Consider the following 20,820-nt stretch of genomic DNA (forward strand, 5'->3'; position numbering starts at 1 on the left):
GAAAGAAAAATGTGAAATAGGGATGGAAAGAATATAATGCCTGGTAAAGAAGGTCTAGGATTCTTAAAACCACTAATATAATCAGGCTCAGCCTGCCCTGTGTATATCATGATAGAAAAGATTACCACTGCTGCCATTGTGTCCATTTTCTTCCCCATATCTCCATGAGAGGTACCATACTGCCTCTAAGTACTTTACTCTAGAGCCTGAATCACCAGTGGGCCAGAGCTGAGGTAAAAATGTAGGACTTCTCAACATCCGTTTTAGTTGTTATTGTTGCTATGACTTTTTCTTAGTTTGCATTTGAGACACTGGTTTTTTTGACAGAACAGTTTCAGAAGAATGAAAAGCCATGGAAGCCCTCGAATGCGTGCATGCATGCATGCATGCATGCACACACCCATGTGTGTATGCATTTTCACTACTTATCAATAAAAGCATACTTGGAATTAATAATAGATACAATTCAGAGCTTAGCTCTTTTAACATGTCTTATTTCCAAGCTAAGTCACTGGTTTGCTTAAATTTTTGCAAATTTTGAAAACTAACACGTTCAAATGGTAAACCACAGATAGAGATCATGGTAATAGTACAAATCGTTTAAACTCTTATGTAAAATTTGATAAGGTGTTTTACATAACTTTAATGAATTGACAAGGTCTTGTGGAGAAAACAGATCCAGACGGCAAACATACGCAAGGGATTTAGTCAAACACATTTTTGGCAAAAAAACTATGAATTTTGTAATCAGTTGTGAGCCAATGAAATACAAAAATGAGTCTAGTTAATAATCTACAATTATTGGTTAAAGAAGTATATTAGTGCTGACTTTCCTCTGTTCGTCCTACCTTTTCTCTTCTATCAACCCCACAAGCCTTTGGCACAATGAAGTGGGTGACTTTTATTTCCCTTCTCTTTCTCTTCAGCTCTGCTTATTCCAGGGGTGTGTTTCGTCGAGATACATGTAAGAGTTCGATTTTTCTATTGTTCAACTTTTATTTTCCTAGTAAAAGAAAGTTTCAGTAAACTTTGAATCTTTGATGAATTAAGTTTTCCTTTAGCATTTATTTCTAGACTGTTATGATATTTTGTATTTGCGAACCCTTAGGAAGTTATCTTATTAATATGTTTCTAACATGCTGGGTGAAAAAATAGTGAGAATTGTTTAGTAGCTATAATTTTCTTTTGCACATGAAGGAGCTTATGTAGAGTGACTTACACTTCACAGAGTGCAGTTGAAGACAGAATTAAAAATTCCAAATTCCTAAAGGCCTATTCACTGTACCTTACACCTTGGTTTATATTAAGAATATACAAACACTTTATAAAAAGAATTTGCATTTATATTTTTCATTTCAGACCATCCTCTCAGTAGCTGGTAATAGATACTAAATGAACATTAGATCTTATCCAAGTTTGAATAGAAAGCCATAAATATTTAATGATTTTAATGGTTTTTCAAATAATATCATGGGCAATTAAATAACTCTTCTGTTTAAATGCAAAAGAAGAAATTTACCACCGTCCTAAGATTTTCTGTAAAGATCAGAGCCCAGTATCTAGGAGCAAATGAATACCTAAGTCAAATGAAGAGAAACAAAAAATATTATCTTAACTGGTTGTTTCGTCAGAATTTAAGCAAAACTTTTTTTCTCTCCTCTTTTCCCCAGACAAGAGTGAAATTGCTCATCGGTTTAAAGATTTGGGAGAACAATATTTCAAAGGCCTGTAAGTTAAAATATTGAAGATTCAAATTTAATGTTTCTATTAGTGTCAGTTATTATTTTGACACCCTCATATTCCCCCGCCATCAGAGATTCTAGAGCAGTCCCTCCAGTAGAATTTTCTGCGTTGGTGGAAATATCCTCTATTGGTGTTGTCTGACAGTTGCCATTGGCCACATGTGGCTACGGAGTACTTTAAATATATATGACGAGTACAACTGAGGATCAAAAATTTAAACAGCATTTACTTTTAATTTATTTAAATCTACATCGTCACTTATGGCTAATGGCAACTATGTTGGACAGTGTAGCTCTGGAAATCTTGTATAGCCTGCATGGGGGGAAGGATTTTGCTATGTGATTCGTTCACAACTCGCTTTCCCTAGCAAATAGTTCTGTGGTTTCTTGAGATAATTTCAATTTTTTTAATCTAATAAATAGTGAGAAAACAGTTTATTTTTCAAGGTCTATCTCATCCTACAGCCTGATTAAATGAGTGTGTGTGGTTTTTTGTTTGTTTGTTTGTTTGTTTTAAATAGTTAGCCTAGGTAATGTCCCAGTCTTAGTAACTAGGTCTATTCGAATACATTTTACCTGTTTGCTCTGTGTGTATGCATCTTCTGACATGATACATCTTCTTCCATGATAGTGGAAATATACATCCTTGGCTTCTGAAGCCACATGTACTTCGTTAAGCCTCAGATCACAGCTAATGTGAACAGGCTTTCTGGCTAAGAGTAAGAAAGATGTGTAAAATATAGATATACAGACACACAATTTGTTTTCTAGCTTAGCAATGTACTGTATATTAAAATTTTGTTACATTTTCTACGTCCTTTGTTTCAGAGTGCTGATTGCCTTTTCTCAGCATCTCCAGCAATGCCCATATGAAGAGCATGTGAAATTAGTGAGGGAAGTAACTGAGTTTGCAAAAACATGTGTTGCTGATGAGTCAGCTGAAAATTGTGACAAGTCAATTGTAAGTATATTCTGCTTTAGGATAGTATTTCTTCTGCTTTTATGTACCCTTGAACATTTAAAAGGGAAAAAGTCCCCTTTTAGTTTTCTCGGTGATTACTAAGTGACCATAGTTGTGAGCAATCCTCAAAAGTGGGTAGAGCCATTATTTCTTCTGTCACAGAGATGTTCTAGCTATAACCACAGGTTGGTTTTGTTGTTGTTGTTGTTTGTTTTGTTTTGTGTCCTTTTAGGGCCGCACCTATGGCATATGGAGGTTCCCAGGCTGGGGGTCGAATCGGAGCTGTAGCCTCCGGCCTATGCCACAGCTACAGCAACACCAGATCCGAGCCGTGTCTGTGACCTACACCACAGCCCATGGCAACACCAGGTCCTTAACCCACTGAACGATGCCAGGGATGGAACCTGCATCCTCATGGATACTAGTTGGGTTCATTAACCACTGAGCCACAATGAGAACTCCCCATTCATATTTTTACATACCATAAAATATCAGGACTTTGAACTTTTGATATTTTCAGATAGATCTACAATATACGGGTAAGTTTATGTTTCTCTCACTGCTTTATACTTAGCTTTCTGGGGACAAGGCAATTTTTTATTTATCACTGAAGGATTTTCTTCTCTCTATATGTACTTCTTCCTCAAGGCTTTTTTTTTTCATTTTTTAAAAGTTTTATTGAAGTAGAATTGATTTAGAATGTTGTGATAATTTCTGCTTTACAACAAAGTGATTCAGTTACATATCTATTCTTTTCAGATTCATTTCCCATATGAATTATCACAGAATACTGGGTAGAATTCCCTGTGCTATACAGCAGACCCCGTTGGCCAGTCATTTCATATACTATAGTGTGCATTTACCAATCCCAAACCCCCAGTCTATCTCTCCCTCACCCCAACATGTCCTCTTTGGGAACCATAAGTTTTTCAAAATCTGTGAGTTTGTTTCTGTTCTGCAAATAAGGTCATTTTTATCCTTTTTTAAAAATTTTAATTCCACATAAAAGTGATATCACATGATGTTTGTCTTTCACTGTCTTAGTATGATAATCTCTAGGTTCATCCATGTTGTTGCAAAAGGCATTATTTTGTTCTTTTTTATGGGCTGAGTAATCTGAATCAGTTCTTTAACTCTGTGCAATAATATGGCTCTAAATGTGAATTTTAAAAAATACCTTTTAAAAAATTAATAAAATCTGTCTAGAGCAGCTTATTTTGCCTAACATTACACTTACTTTCCCGGTAAAACTTAATGAGGACAGAAAGGACTCATTTAATGGAATGTGCTTTGAAATAAATATTTCTAGAACAAAAAAACCTATATTTTTCTGTGATAACAATATATAGTGGATTGCATAACTCCTCAGTTTTCAACAGTATTAACTAAAAGGCTGGACCTCTCAAAAAGGAGCAGATAAAATGAGAAACTACCTGAACACTCTTCTCCCTAAATTGAATTCATCTGCTACTTAGAGAATTGTTTTTCCTTGATTTTCTATTATGGTGATTGCTCTCCTAACCTTTAGTCTCAGGTGGAAATAGGAGCTATGCTCATTCCTTAAAACCATGGAGTTTTTGCCTTTCTGTTTTATCCACTATAAGTAAGAGTGTGACAGACAGTTAATTCTTATGAAAATTACATATAGATGGTCAAATCAAGGGAAACTCTCTAAACCTGAAAAAAATGTGGATTTTTATATGATTTCCTAACCAAGGTTTACCAGGATGCTGATTTTTAATACTATTCTTTGAGTATGAGGAAAATAAAATGCTGCCAGCAATCTGAAGCCTGCTCTCTCTTTCATTTAGCACACTCTCTTTGGAGATAAATTATGTGCAATTCCATCCCTTCGTGAACACTATGGTGACTTGGCTGACTGCTGTGAAAAAGAAGAGCCTGAGAGAAACGAATGCTTCCTCCAACACAAAAATGATAACCCCGACATCCCTAAATTGAAACCAGACCCTGTTGCTTTATGCGCTGACTTCCAGGAAGATGAACAGAAGTTTTGGGGAAAGTAAGTAATCAGATTTTTATGCTTCAAAATTAAAAATTATGGATAAGTGAAGACTCAGTATAACAAATTACTATTAAAGATATCAACCTTAAGCTTTGAAGCTTTTGTTCTGACAATTTCCTAGGAAATAATATATGATAATACAAAATTCTACATGATGAAAAAAAATTGCTCAAAGGTCTTTTGCAGTTCTTCAAAGCAGGATATGACCTGTATGAAAATATTTGAAGTTGACATGTATTAAAATATTATAAATATATACACATGTATATATTTAGTATTCTCAGAATTTCTCTTTTGTCAATAAACATATCATCAAAATGTAACTATTTTACATGTGTATATGTATGTTTAAGTTTAATCTTTTCACTGACTTGAAGAACGAGAAAGGCAAGTTCCTCATGAGCAAATTGAGCTGAACTGGAAAATTAGATGTCTGGGCTTTGGAGGCTCTGGGAAAAATGCTGATTACCAACATTCCTGAAATACTGTCTGCTATAGAAAAATGACTGTCTCTTTTCTCTGTTTAAAAATTTAGATACCTATATGAAATTGCCAGAAGACATCCCTATTTCTACGCCCCAGAACTCCTTTATTATGCCATTATATATAAAGATGTTTTTTCAGAATGCTGCCAAGCTGCTGATAAAGCTGCCTGCCTGTTACCAAAGGTATTCCCCGAAGAAAAGCAGAACCAACTCATAATCAAACCTCAGCTTTGGGGCATTTTATGGCTGGATTTAGGGAACCTAAGCCTCTGAAAGAAATTTCTTTACCTGGCAACAGAAGAAAGGGTGGGGGAAAAAATGTAATTGTAATGTATACATGTAAGGATAACCTGACCCCCTTGCAGTACAGTGGGAAAATAAAAAAAAATTATTAAAAAAAAAAGGTTAAATATGGCAAAAAAAAAAAAATCCAACCTAAATAAAATAACTAAAATCAGAAAAAAAAAAAAAAGAAAGCTTTCCTTCCTCTTCTTTCCCTCAAAGATCTTTCACCTTTTTTGAAGACCTATGTCTTCTATCTTCCTGCTTCTAAGGTTTGCCGAAGTGGGTCTGGTAGAGGGAATCACTATGTATGTGTCTAAATATCCCGCCTCTTTTTATAGTCCTAGTTGCTATAGTGAAATACGGAAAATCATTTTTATTTTATTTTAATTAATTAATTAATTAATTTTTTGTCTTTTTGCCTTTTCTAGGGCCGCTCCTGCGGCATATGGAGGTTCCCAGGCTAGGGGTCAAATCGGAGCTGTAGCCGTCGGCCTACAACAGAGCCACAGCAACGCGGGATCCAAGCTGCGTCTGCAGTCTACCCCACAGCTCACGGCAAGGCCGGATCCTTAATCCTCTGAGCAAGGCCAGGGATCGAACTGGCAACCTCACGGTTCCTAGTCGGATTCGTTAACCGCTGAACCATGACAGGAACTCCCAGAGACTCATTTTTAAAATTGCATAGCAAGAGCACTCGGTTTCTGCTGCATGAGACTTGAAACATGAAAAAAAATTTCATGGGACTTTTTTTAATTGGAGAAGGAATTCTAAATGGGGGAGATGTTAACTACATCTGGAAGCCTGAGTTTATTTATTCATTCCATAAATATTTATTATATACTGCATTCTCTTTTCTAGGGGGTTTATTGATGTTAAGAGAGTTGGGGGGGGAGGAGAAATTGACATGGGTTATATGCAAAATTAAGAGGTCAGCAAAGTTCTGTTCTTAGGATATTAGTGTATTCTGCCCTTACACTTTTCCTTTTAGTTCCCTTTTCCCTAGAAATGCCTCCATGCAAGTTTTTAACCATGTAGAGTTTTCCACTATGACCACACTGAATTTTCCTCTTTCTGCATAGCAAGATAATTATTTGCCAGTAGTGAGTACTTAGGAATTGAGGTGTAAATTATCTCTTTAAAATTTAATTTGGCTTAGCCTCATCTGAGCTTATGAAGGGGATGGTCTGTGCAGAATTTTTCTTTCCTAATTTTTCCAAAATTATTTCTTTCCTGCAGATTGAGCATCTGAGAGAAAAAGTACTGACTTCCGCCGCCAAACAGAGACTTAAGTGTGCCAGTATCCAAAAATTCGGAGAGAGAGCTTTCAAAGCATGGTATTTAAACTTAGTTTACATCTCTATAATGATGTAAATCATGATGGTTCAGCTGACAAATTGTACATTTATATGCCATTTTACAAAGTACTTTCACCTACATCTTTTTGGATGTCTAAAAAGTAGAAATTTGACAGCGGTGAAAACCAGAGCATCAATGACAATTTGTCATTTTTTTTATCGTATTTTTTCTGAGTAATCAAAGAATTTAGAGGACAGCTTTTTGTGGTTGTTCTTCTAGGACAAGTGTTTAAACTCTCATAGATTTATAATGATTGAGATCTCAGTATTAAATAGTACGGCCCATATTTTTATAGAAATGTAGTTAGGGTCTCTAATCGTACTTCACCTCCATTCTCACAACCAATTATCTGAAGGTGTCTTCTTGTCTTCTTACGTCCTTGTACTTAATTTCTGCCATCAAGTTTTCTTCTCATTTTCTCAGAGCTCCATTCATTTTCTTAATCTCTTTCTTTTGCCTGGGCCTCAGTTTGTTATTAGCTAGTTCTAGAAGCATCCTTCAATACCTGAGCCAAGGAACTGGCTCCTCTCCCTCATCAATCTTTCACTTTCTGGACAACAATGAAGCAACACAAACAGGAAACAAAATAAAAATGACGTTTTTCAAGCTCTCTAGAAACTGTCACTTGAGCTAACTATCTTTGCCCATCAAACCACCAAAATCAACCAAATCAGTAAATGAAACAACCCTAACATGAAATGATACACAATTAAATAGACTATGATTAGTTTGGGGAGAAGAAGTGTCTTTTATTAGATTTAGTGAGTCTGAAATGATCTGGGAAAATAGGTGGATATAAGTCTTTTATATCTTGCCATTGAGCTTAGAGATTGCTGAATCAATCCGATCGGTAAAAGTATGCTGAATCATATCTCTCTAATCTTGAAGAAGTTATGAAATTTCTTTGCTCAGAGACCTTTAGAAGTCAGGAAAAATGTGTTAATAGAAAAAGATAACTGGAATTTGCATGGCACGTCCCAGTTCATACAGTGCTTTCATTAGTGTTATATAATGTAATCCTCCCAACAGTCCTTTGGTTTAGCAGCTGTTGTGATTCCGTAGAGATGGAAGCTCAGAGAGGCTAACTAACTTGCCTAGGGTCACACTGTTAATAAGCTGTAAAGACAGATCTGGAAGTCAGCTCTGGGCTCCAAACTTGATGCCTCTCAGAATGTTGCCTTTTTTATAATCCCTCTTTGATTTCTGCTTTATGAATTGCTGGACTTCTAACCACCATACACACTCTTAAAATGAATCATTCTGCCCTAAGGAAACATTTTGCCCTTAGATAACAGTTTGATTAAGAACTAGTATTAAAATAAGAACTTATGAATTTTATTTTTTTATTTAAAAAAATTTTTAATTTTAACTGAGAATTGCAATGATTTTTTAATATTTACTTTTTATTAATGTTTTATTTATTTATTTATTTTGCTTTTTAGGGCCGCATCCACTGTGTATGGAGGTTCCCAGGCTAGGAGTCAAATCGGAGCTATAGCTGCCAGTGTACACCACAGCTACAGCAACGCAGGATCTGAGCTGTGTCTGCAACCTACACCACAGCTCACTGCAATGCCAGATCCTTAACCTACTAATTGAGACCAGGGATCTAACTCGAAACCTCATGGTTCCTGGTTGGATTTGTTTCCGCCGAGCCACGATGGGAACTCCGAGAACTAATTAGTTTTACAAATGATCTCTTTATGTTATTTTGTCCTAAATTGTCTTGTTATATGTAGTATTTTCCTAGCACGTTCACATAAAATGTTGCCTGCTAATAATATTTTGATGGGAAAAATTTATTTTTAGGTCATTAGCTCGCCTGAGCCAGAGATTTCCCAAGGCTGACTTTACAGAGATTTCCAAGATAGTGACAGATCTTGCAAAAGTCCACAAGGAATGCTGCCATGGTGACCTGCTTGAATGTGCAGATGACAGGGTAAAGAATCCTCAGTATGCTTTTTGGTAACTTGTTGGATTAGAATCACTTGGTTTAGCATCAAAACAACTGAGAATGGATTAAGATTGTTTTCAATGCTCTAATCTGCTCAATCCTTTCTCTGACAAGTGGTACTTTATTTTATCTGATAAATGACTCAGTAAGTGCTCTAATAAACTCATTCACTAATTTGTAATCCCTTTCATTCATAATCTGAGAACAAAAGCCTCAAAGTGAAGTAAGACAGTTACAAGGGTAGACTTTTTTTTTGGCTTTCTTTTTTTTTTTATTACTCAATGATTTTATTACATTTGTAGTTGTACAATGATCATTACAATCCAATTTTATGGGATTTCCGTCCCACAACCCCAGTGCATCCCCCACCCCCAAAACTGTCTCCTTTGGAGACCTTAAGTTTTTCAGTCTGTGAGTCAGTATCTGTTCTGCAAAGAAGTTCATTCTGTCTACAAAGGTAGACTTCTAAGAAGTTTTTTTTTTTTTTTTTTTTTTTTTGTGAGGTGGGAGGAGTTGGAGAAGGGCTGGGATCTGAAGAGACCTTTGGAAATTACATACCTTTTTTCCTCCATATTCTCTCTTAATTAACTCTCTGTGTTAAATACACCAATATTTAGTATGCTATCTCTTTTTCTCAAACTGAAAAGTATAACTGAATACCAAAATCCTAATCTCTCAGGACACTTTCTGGAAAATTTAAGGCAGACATTTCATAAGTTTTAGTAAGGTCTGTGACCATGATGGTGACTAACTCTCCAAAAATCTCCTACACCTGATTTAGCTTTTTAAGTTTTGAGATGCCTGAATTTAATCTGGGGGGAATATTTGGAAAAAGAGTACTGATTTAAACACTTAAATGATTTAACAGTGTTAAATAAAATTAATAAATAATTGATAGGAGTCCCTATAATTGACTAGATTTTTTTTTAATCAAGTGCAAATGTTTTAGTAATTCTGAGTCTCTAGGCTTAGCAGCACATACAAACTGTTCACAGAAGTTGGTATATGTATAGTCTTAGAACACGCTCTGCCAACAGAGTCAAGTCTGAGAAGGAAGTACAGTGGTGTCAATTTATGTGGAACAATTTCCATCAACTTGCTTGTAGGCGGATCTTGCCAAATATATATGTGAAAATCAAGACACAATCTCCACTAAACTGAAGGAATGCTGTGATAAGCCTCTGTTGGAAAAATCCCACTGCATTGCTGAGGCAAAAAGAGATGAATTGCCTGCAGACCTGAACCCATTAGAACATGATTTTGTTGAAGATAAGGAAGTTTGTAAAAACTATAAAGAAGCAAAGGATGTCTTCCTGGGCACGTAAGTGGATAAGGATTAATCCTTTCATAATTTTATAAGGTCTCAGGATTTAGGAAATTATTCAGGCTTTCTTTTGGAATTGCCACAATTTTCATGTTGCCTTTAATGTTTCTTTCTTCTTTCCTCTTCCAGCCTTTAAACTTTTAGGGAAAAAATTAATTTAAAAAATTGTCATAAAGTAATACATACTCGTGGGAAAAGCTCAAACAATAGAATACGAAGTAAAAATAAAAGTCAGTTTTTATTCCCCCCAGGAATACTTTTGGAAATACTGGTAGAAATATTTTGTGTATATATAAATTTATACATATTTTTTACTCATGCATTCATTCAAAGAGAATTTTTTGAACTTATATATATGTGAATATATGTAATATATCTTTATATCTATTTATCTATCTACCTAATGGCAGCAAAGAACTATAAAGAAAAATATGGCATCTGTTTATATTTGGTTAAAAAGATCAAAAGTCCAGTAACATGGCAAGGCAGCATACAATTAAATGACAAAATCAGTAATTATACAAAGTCAGTAAGTGTGGTGATAAATTTTGCATTTTTATTGCTCAATTATAATAGTATTCTGTGCACTAAATAATATTTCATAAAATTATGTACCTGTCAAGAATTTACTCAGAACTTTTCGGAGGTGTAATCCAAATCGAACAAAATATACCTTATAGTAATAGGTGTCATTCATTAAACATTCAGTATGTGCCAGGCAGTGTGTGTTTTGCAGAGATTACATATTTTTCACAATTCACCTTATAAGATAGATACTATTATTATCCCCATTCCACAGAGTAGGAAACAGAGGCTCTGATGGTTTTAATAAGCTGCCAAAGATGGTATAATAAAATAAATGGCAGAGCCAGGATTTGACAGATTTATCTCTGAACCTTCAAGTCCTTAGCAATTAAGCTTTACTGCATCGGGCTTAGAAATTAAGACCTGGAGTTCTTTTCGTGGCTCAGCAGTAACAAATCCAACTAGGATCCATGAGGATTTGGGTTCCATTCCTGGCCTTGATCAGTGGGTTAAGGATTTGGTGTTGCCATGAGGTTGCAGACATAGCTTGGGTCTGGCGTTTCTGTGGCTGTGACGTAGGCCTGCAGCTACAGCTCTAATTTGACCCCTAGCCTGGGAACCTCCATATGCTGCAGTGCAGCCCTGGAAAGACCCCCCACCCCACCAAAAAAAAAAAAAAAAAAAAAAAAAAGAGAGAGAAATTCAGACCTTTAAGACAGGAGTTACTTTTGTTAGTTAAGTGATCTTTCTTGCTCTTTGGTCCAACCGAATCTATTTTATTTTCATCTTAATTAGGTTTTTGTATGAGTATTCAAGAAGGCACCCAGACTACTCTGTCTCATTGCTGCTGAGAATTGCCAAGATATATGAAGCCACACTGGAGGACTGCTGTGCCAAAGAGGATCCTCCGGCATGCTATGCCACAGTGGTAGGTTTCTGGAGGATAAAAACTGTAGCTCTTTGACTGCTGATTCCAGTAACAGAAAAGAAAAATAATAAAAGAATGCTATTAGTGAAACTTAGATCTTAAGATGGTTTCAATTCTGTGCTTTTAAACATTATAGAAATAATAGCCTTAAATAGAAAAGAAAGATCAAAGAGAGCCATCTCTAAATTTACAACCCCTGACTATGCTGCTTCTTTTTTTACACTCCTGAGAACAATGTTAGGCAAAGTAAATTTAAATGTTAATTAAAAGACATTTAACTTAGATATAAAGAAAGTTAACTTGATTCCAAGTTTTATCAAGTGTCAAAAATTAGTATCTAGGAGTTCCTGTCATGGCTCAGTGGTTAACAAATCCAACTAGGAACCATGAGGCTTCGGGTTTGATCCCTGGCCTTGCTCAGTGGGTTAAGGATCCGGCATTGCCATGAGCTGTGGGGTAGCTCCCAGACACGGCTTGGATCCCATGTTGCTGTGGCTGTGGTGTAAGCCAGCGGCTACAGCTCCGATTTGACCCCTAGCCTGGGAATCTCCATATGCCACGGGTGCAGCCCTAGAAAAGACCAAAAAAAAAAAAAAAAAAAAAAAAAGAATTAGTATCTTAACAAAGATTGTGAAATTCTATTAGTTTAGAATATTGTCAAATCTTTTTTTGAGATGGTTTGGGAAAGGTTTTATAAGAAATTAAAGAGAAGAAATCTGTTTCAAGAATTTCTAGCATATTTAGCTATGCTAAAATAGAATTTTATTTTATTTGAGATATTTAACACTCCTAGCACATATAGTGGTTTACAAACTTAAGAATCCAAGGAGGAGTTCCTGCCATGGCTCAGTGCTTAATGAACCTGGCTAGTATCCACGAGGACATGGATTCAATCCCTGGCCTCGCTCAGTGGATTAAGGATCTGGCATTGCTGTGAGCTGTAGTGTAGGTTGCAGATGCAGCTGGGATCCTGCCTTGCTGTGACTGAGGTGTAGGCAAGCAACCACACCTCCAATTTGACCCTTAGCCTGGGAACCTCCATATGCCGAGAGTGCGACCTCCAAAAAGCAAAAACCAAAAAGGAAAAAAAAAAAAAAAAGAATCAGAGAAAAGTCATTTTTTCCTGTACCGAGAACCTGTTATATGCCAGATGACACACAGGGACTTATGTCTCTAATCTCAGAGAGCTCAGAATTCACCTGGAGAGATGGCTTAATAATAGTGATACTTAGAATCATAGCCATCTTTAAGTTTTTTCTATACTCCAGTCTCTGCTTTAATTTCATTAGCTCAAGTGGTTTACAGAGTAATTTTGTGAAGTGAGTTCATCTCCATCGTAGAAAGGAGGGTTCTAAAGCTTAGAGATGGGGAGCAATGTTGCACAACTGGAAAATGAGTCAGATGGCCTGGCTTCCACACCAGCACTCTCACTCCATAGTCTGAATGTTCTTAACCGCGTATCCTATACAGTCTCACCAAATAAACAGTTTGGACATGTTATAACAGATGTGGTGTCAAGTATCTATTTACATGGCTTTGGGCAGAAAAGAGGAAGGATCTCATCCTACCCAGAAGGGACCAAAACAACCTGCGTCTGGTCCTCAGAGTGTCATAAACACAATCCTTTTATTTTTCAGTTTGATAAATTTCAGCCTCTTGTGGATGAGCCTAAGAATTTAATCAAACAAAACTGTGAACTTTTTGAAAAACTTGGAGAGTATGGATTCCAAAATGCGTAAGTATTTTTGCTTATTGGCTAATTTTTTTCTTGATTACTTAGTAAGTATTTAAGACAATATATAGACTACCCATAATAGAACTTTTAATCATGACATGAAGTATACATTTTGAATCACTCTCCATCAAGAAAGCCCAGAGAAAATGAGATAAAATAGTCGACAGGATAAAGAGGTCCATATTTCAGTGTAGTTTAACAAAGTGGCCTCGTCAGATTGGAGGAAAAATATCAAATCTTGGAATATAGGGACTGAGGATGCCCCTTGAAGGTTAATGAATATTTTATGAGTGAACAAAATACAGCAATGCTTTATGGAGCAGGAAATAGTCAGTCTTGAATGGCAGTAGCTCAGTAATATGATAGATTAATATCCTGATTTAATAGTACTTTATTTATGGAGGTGACAAGAAAGTACACATCATTCAGTAAATAGTCATTGTTCAGCCCGCGTATGGTAGCACTCTTCAAAATTGGTAAGAACAGCAAAAACAACAATGAAGACACAGTCTCTTCCCTTGAGTAGACTACAGTCATATATTGGCTTTCAGTGGTAATTAGCATTCTTAGTAAATGATTATTACATGCTAGTCACCATGTCAGGCTGATTGTATACTTCTTTTCTTTTAATTTAATCCTTGCATTATCCCTATTGTGTCAGATATATTCCCTTCCATTTTATAGGTGAGAAAATTCACTCATGTCTTTTAAATTTAGTTCAGTACTGATATATATTAAGCTCTCAGTGGATTTTATTGAAACAAAGAAGCAGCTAATAAGTATTTTAATGTCACTGAATTATAATAAGTTAGGTCACTCTCCTAAACTTATACAGGATAAGTAGAATTCAAAGCTAGGCTTAATTAGCTGCTCATAACAGGCCTTCCCTCACATTACCGGAAACTGGAGATGAAGATAATTTTATGAATGGAAAATCATCTTAGTGGATTTTGGCTAAGTGTTCTCTGCTTGATAGACTGTTAGAAAAAGACAGTTTCTTGCCTGCCTGAAAACACATGGGTTATTTTGTTACAGGCTCATAGTTCGTTACACCAAGAAAGTACCCCAAGTGTCAACTCCAACTCTTGTGGAGGTCGCAAGAAAACTAGGACTAGTGGGCTCTAGGTGTTGTAAGCGTCCTGAAGAAGAAAGACTGTCCTGTGCTGAAGACTATGTGAGTCATTGGAGTTCCCGTCGTGGCTTAGTGGCTAGCAAATCCGACTAGGAACCATGAGGTTTCGGGTTTGATCCTTGGCCTTGCTCAGTGGGTTGAGGATCCGGCCTTGCTGTGAGCTGTGGCCTGGGTTGCAGACATGGCTCAGATCCTGAGTTGCTGTGGCTCTGGCACAGGCTGGGGGCTACAGCTCCATTTCGACCCCTAGCCTGGGAACCTGCATATGCCGCAGGAGCAGCCCAGGAAATGGCAAAAAGACAAAAAAAAAAAAAAAAAGATTATGTGATTCATTTAAAATATACTGTGGTTACAGAGTTTCCATCATGCGCAGAGGAAATGAATCTGACTAGGAACCATGAGGTTGTGGGTTCGATCCCTGGCCTCAGTCAGTGGGTTAAGGATCTGGTGTTGCCATGAGCCATGGTGTAGGTCAAAGATGTGGCTTGGATCCCGCATTGCTGTGGCTGTGGTGTAGGTTGGTGGCTGCAGCTCCGATTTGACCCCTAGCCTGGGAACCTCCATATGTTGAGGGTGTGGCCCTAAAAAGACAGAAAGACAAAAAAATATATATTATGGTTGATAATGATAACTTTTTTCCTGTAGCGATTCACAAAGCGAACTTTGAGAAGCAGAGGTGGACTAACCTGGGTGTGTGTCGTGTATATGATGGTGACAGCCAAGACTTGGTCACCTGTAGTATTCTGACCATCAGAATGAGGAGTTAGATAAGATTCCAAAAGTGAAACATTGTTTTGAAAAAAACGCCATGAATTTTCAATGTTCTATCCTGGCAATTTCTAAATTTTAACTTTCTTTGGGTCTTTTCTTTAATGTATCAGTATAAGAATTTTTCCCCCTATTCCAACTCGTATCTCAGGGCTCACCTCAAATTATTTACTCAATTAATTTCTCAAATAAATTATTCTTAAAATGTAGACATATATAATTAAAAGGGTTTTCAAAGTCCCTTATATTCGTTTTTATGATAAGCAACTCACTGCCTCCCCTCAACCTTGGGTTCAGTGTTGCTAATTAAAATAGAACATTTGGGAGTTCCCGTCGTGGCGCAGTGGTTAACGAATCCGACTAGGAACCATGAGGTTGCGGGTTCGGTCCCTGCCCTTGCTCAGTGGATTAACGATCTGGCGTTGCCGTGAGCTGTGGTGTAGGTTGCAGACGTGGCTCGGATCCCGCGTTGCTGTGGCTCTGGTGTAGGCCGGTGGCTACAGCTCCGATTCAACCCCTAGCTTGGGAATCTCCATATGCCGCGGGAGCGGCCCAAGAAACAGCAACAACAACAAAAGACAAAAAGACAAAAAAAAAAAAAAAAAAAAAAAAAAAAAAGACCAAAAAAAAAAAAAAAATAGAACATTTGTTCTGGTCCACTGGAAAGTAGGAATTCATGGAAAACTTTTCATTATGCTTCTTTTGAATTTCTGCGCTCCTGCCTGTTTTCAGCTGTCCCTGGTCCTGAACCGGTTGTGCGTGTTGCACGAGAAGACACCAGTGAGCGAAAAAGTTACCAAATGCTGCACAGAGTCCTTGGTGAACAGACGGCCTTGCTTTTCTGCTCTGACACCAGACGAAACATACAAACCCAAAGAATTTGTTGAGGGAACCTTCACCTTCCATGCAGACCTATGCACACTTCCTGAGGATGAGAAACAAATCAAGAAGCAAACGTGAGGAGTATTTCATTACTGCACGCATTTGTGGTCACGACAGTGAGAACTGTAAATTGAAAAGAACAACTTCTGAAGTAGTGATTATCCACCTTAGGAGAGAGTACTTAAGTATTGGCCTTACTAAGGGGATTAAATTGTCTAGAATTAAATGGATGGCATTTTGTTCTCTTAGCAAAAGAAAAAAAATTGTTATCATAATATTGCTTACAAATCATTCAGAATAATCCTGTGGATAAAGGCTGCAGTAGAATAATATTTTAGGCTAGGCCCAGTAGAAAAAGCTGAACGATTAACTGATACATTTTTGCAGATAGCAAACTAGTAGAAATCATAGGGGAATTTATTTCTAGGCATGGATGGCTATTTTCAGTTTTTCTATGGCAACCTACAGGCAAGGCAAATTTTCAAGATCTGACTTTTGAAAACGAAACTTGGATAAAAAAACATTTAGGGCTGTGAGTTCTGAGGCCTATTGCTGTCATAAGGGGTCACAAATGCATGAAATTTGGCAACGTAAAGTTGCTATTATCTCTAGTGGCTTCTAGTCATGGCCATAGACTTAAGAGTAATATTGCAACCCTATCATAGCCCACATGACCCTTTATTGAGCACCACTGTCTCTGCACATGTCAATGGAAGAGGACCACTAGCTCCCACAGATTTAGACAGTCTTATTTCCTATGGCCTCTCCGCTATCAATTTTGAATGGGCAAGTTCAAAAGCCAAATATAAAGATTCTCAGGTTAGAAACTTTCTAAATGGTGCCCAAGATAAATAAGTTTTTAAAGATCATTTTCAGTTCTTAAATAGCTATAAAATTCAATGTAGCATAACTCCTCAAATCTGAATAATGTGTAATTGCAATGACATCATCTTTTCCAGTGATTTACTAGAGAACAATTTGTTGGGATTTTCTGACACCACAAATGTTCAGCAATTTACATTGATTACTTAATTTGATCCTTCCACCAACCCTTTGAAGGTGGATTTTATTCTTCTCATGATGCAAATGAGAATATTTAAGCTTGTAATGGTAAGCCTGGGCCTCAAACCCAGAGTTGCCTAGCTCTAAGACTTATAATCTTAAGCAGCGCTGCTATCATTTTACTATCTCTGTTTTTCTTTAGGGAGTAAATTTTTTTTCTGTGTTTTTGTTTGTTTTTTGTTTTCATTCCAATGTAGTGCACTCGTTGAGTTGTTGAAACACAAGCCTCATGCAACAGAGGAACAACTGAGAACTGTCCTGGGCAACTTTGCAGCCTTTGTACAAAAGTGCTGCGCCGCTCCTGACCATGAGGCCTGCTTTGCTGTGGAGGTACTGGATTTGTTTGTCTTCATTCTAATGGGTCCAGTTTCCTTTGTTGTTGCATTTGATCAAGCTAGGACTTAGTGGCTTATGTATCTGAAAAACACTATGTACATGCGGAATGAGAATCTTACTCTTCATTGTCTTACAAAATGACTGAGATAGCTCTTGCTTTTGTTTGTTTTAATATCCTGCTTCACTGTAACTTATTACTAAATGTCTGTAATAATTGTTTTGTTTCCAAAGTTGTGATGTTTATAAATATAGATAGAAATATTTGTAAGGCCCAAAATCTTGTTATGAAACCAAAACATTAATTTATTTAAACATTCTCTTGAAAAATGCTGGTTGGTGATCTGGATGAATCGGAATGCTTGATTTTACAGGTGACTGGGGAAGTTTATATTTAAATGGCTGAATCATTTAACGTTTATCCCTATGATTTGACAGTAATTTTTTTATTCCTTTGGGGGCAGTGATACCAGTGAACTTCCTTCTAGAGAGTCTAGTACTAAACAGGAATTAGAGGATGTGATGTATGTAAAATTACTTCGTAATCACCAATGACTTAGTAAATGTTACTTTTTTAAAATCCTAATAATGGTGCTAATATTTTCTCCATACCTGTCATTTCTTTGTATTTAGGGTCCGAAATTTGTTATTGAAATTCGAGGGATCTTAGCCTAAACAACACAGTGACAAGCATCTCAGGTAACTATACTTTATATTTTTTTTTTCTTAAAAGTAGCTGTGGGGAGTTCCTGTCGTGGCGCAGTGGTTAACGAACCCGACTAGGAACTATGAGGTTGCGGGTTCGGTCCCTGCCCTTGCTCAGTGGGTTAACGATCCGGCATTGCCGTGAGCTGTGGTGTAGGTTGCAGACGCGGCTCGGATCCAGCGTTGCTGTGGCTCTGGCGTAGGCCGGTGGCTGCAGCTCCGATTAGACCCCTAGCCTGGGAACCTCCATATGCCGTGGGAGCGGCCCAAGAAATAGCAAAAAGACAAAAAAAAAAAAAAAAAAAAAAAAAAAAAAAGTAGCTGTGGAATTCCCTGGTGGCTCAGCGAGTTAAGGGTCCAGCATTTTTGCTGCTGTGGCTCTGATTACTGTTGTGGGGCAGGTTTGATCCCTGGCCTAGGAGCTTCTGCAGACCGCAGGCACAGCCAAAGGGGAAAAAAAAGTAATTATAATACTTATTATTGAAAGCAAAGAGTGACTGACCAGTGCCAGTCACTATTCTAAACTCATTATATATATTAACTTCTTTAATTCTCAAAATATTTGCCTGAGTTGAATACCATTATTATTCTCCTTTTGCAAATGAGAAGACTTCTCCTGTGGCTCACATCATAACCATTTCTCAAATGAGGAAAAGAAGGCACAGAACAAGGCCTAGGCTAAATAATTTACCTAAGGACCACTCAACTAGTGAGAGGTGGGGCCAAGATGCAAAATTCAAACCAGGGCTTGAGAGCTCACCACTGTCCTTTGTGACCTAATGTGGTGCAGAAGAGTCATTTAACTAAGCACTGGCTCAACAGTGGGTTACTTTAGGTAGAGGCTAGACTAAATGCAAGTGCATTTCTACATGTAAAAACCCAACTGAATATCACTGATTTCACATGGTTAACCAGATAGCTCAAGAACAAATTCATTTCACTGGAGGATGTGATAGTTCAACCTGTGTGAACTTCTACTCTAAGTAAATAATTTGCTACAGTTTCCAATGTGTTGACATGCTGGGTTTTTTGTTTGTTTGTTTGTTTTTCGGTCTTTTTGCCATTTCTAAGGCCGCTCCTGTGGCATATGGAGGTGCCTAGGCTAGGGATCCAATTGGAGCTGCAGCTGCTGGCCTACACCACAGCCACAGCAATGCGGGATCCGAGCTGTGTCTGCAACCTACACCACAGCTCACGGCAACGCCGGATCCTTTAACCCACTGAGCAAGGGCAGGGACCGAACCCACAACCTCATGGTTCCTAGTTGGATTTGTTAACCACTGCGCCACTACGGGAACCCCGAGAACTTCTTTTCTTATGACAAAAGATCGGCTTTAAAATTTAGATGTTTGAACATAAACATGTTTTACCCATTTTGGTTATAATATTTTTTGAGAAGTTAAAAAAATAAGATGAACTTCCTTTTTTGAAACTAGTTGTCCAGCTATATTTTATTTTATTATGTTTTGGCCACCTCACAGCATATGGAGCTCCCGGGCCAGGGATGAGATCTGAGCTACAGTCATTCGCAACCTAAGCCATAGCTGTGGAAATGCTGGATTTTTCACCCACTCAGACAGGCTGGGGATTGAACCTGCATCCCGGCCTTCCCAAGACACTGCCAATCCCTTCATGCCACAGTAGGAACTCCATCCAACTATTTTTTAGCATGAATAATTTTCATATTTTTCAAACTGATTGTGATGTTTATTCCACTGTGAGGTTTTAACCTTGCTCTTTGCTAATAGGATAATACTTATAATTGTGCATTCGGCCAAAGAACCAACTTCAGATCTCTGCAAATTTGGGCATTTCAAAATGTGATTTGTCTTAGTCCTAAATGGCAAGACTTTCTTCCTAGAGGTCTAACTTGGAGAAGACACCTTTTTTGTTTGTAATTAACTTAGTGAGAAGTAGATGTTAAGTTAATGACTCTGAGGGTCGATGAGGAAAAGGCTGAGGAGTCCAATGACACTGGTGTCAAAGAGAGGACTTTACAATCCTTATAGCCCAACAGAAGAATTTAGCCGCCATGAGTCTAGGACAGCCTTAAATTGTTTTCACTGGTGGAAATTACAGAAAGACAGTCTAAGCAATTTAGCATTCATTTGAATAGATTTGAGAAAACACACAGCATTTTATAAACAGTAATTATATTTATCCTTTTGTTTTTCAGACTACCCTGAGAATAAGAGAAAGAGAAATGAAGACCTAGACTTATCCATCTCTTTTTCTTTTCTGTTGGTTTTAAACCAACACCCTGTCTAAAGTACACAAATTTCTTTAAATATTTTGCCTCTTTTCTCTGTGCTACAATTAATAAAAAAATGAAAAGAATCTAATTTAATTGTCTATGACTGTTATTTTTTTGAAGATGTGTTGTCAACCTGATAATTTTGTAGGTTCTATGAAAATTCCACTATTCTCTCTTTCCCTATTTCAATGGAGGACTTCTAGTTCCTTCTGGATTAATTGCATAAAAGAAACATTAATACTGCCATGAGTTATGGATTATGAACATTCAAAGTAATATTTTAACATTATGATAATTCTGAATAAAAGAGTAGAGCCTGTGGTATAGGTGAGACATATAAAACATGGTTTATGGAGTTCCCTTCAT

At 37.1% G+C, this 20,820-nt stretch overlaps 1 protein-coding gene across 3 annotated transcripts; it reads left to right on the plus strand.

The window, feature by feature from the left end:
- The first annotated feature begins 846 nt into the window (after nt 1-846).
- Nucleotides 847-20,542, plus strand: ALB (albumin). 3 transcript variants are annotated; one of them, XR_014811934.1, is made up of 15 exons: nt 847-964; nt 1,671-1,728; nt 2,571-2,703; nt 4,515-4,723; nt 5,262-5,394; nt 6,733-6,830; nt 8,662-8,791; nt 9,913-10,127; nt 11,451-11,583; nt 13,221-13,318; nt 14,354-14,492; nt 15,951-16,174; nt 17,360-17,492; nt 18,129-18,260; nt 19,435-20,542. XR_014811934.1 is itself a non-coding variant. In NM_001005208.1 (15 exon segments), coding segments are annotated over 14 exon segments (1,824 nt in total). In that variant the 5' UTR covers nt 847-885; the 3' UTR covers nt 18,171-18,194; nt 20,377-20,540.
- The last annotated feature ends 278 nt before the right edge of the window (nt 20,543-20,820 follow it).

This window comes from Sus scrofa, chromosome 8 (assembly GCF_054392235.1).
Source record: "Sus scrofa isolate SSC_HxYL_T2T_F1_AM1 chromosome 8, Sscrofa_HxYL_maternal_Yorkshire_Landrace_v2.0, whole genome shotgun sequence".
In the NCBI taxonomy this organism is placed as follows: domain Eukaryota; kingdom Metazoa; phylum Chordata; class Mammalia; order Artiodactyla; family Suidae; genus Sus; species Sus scrofa.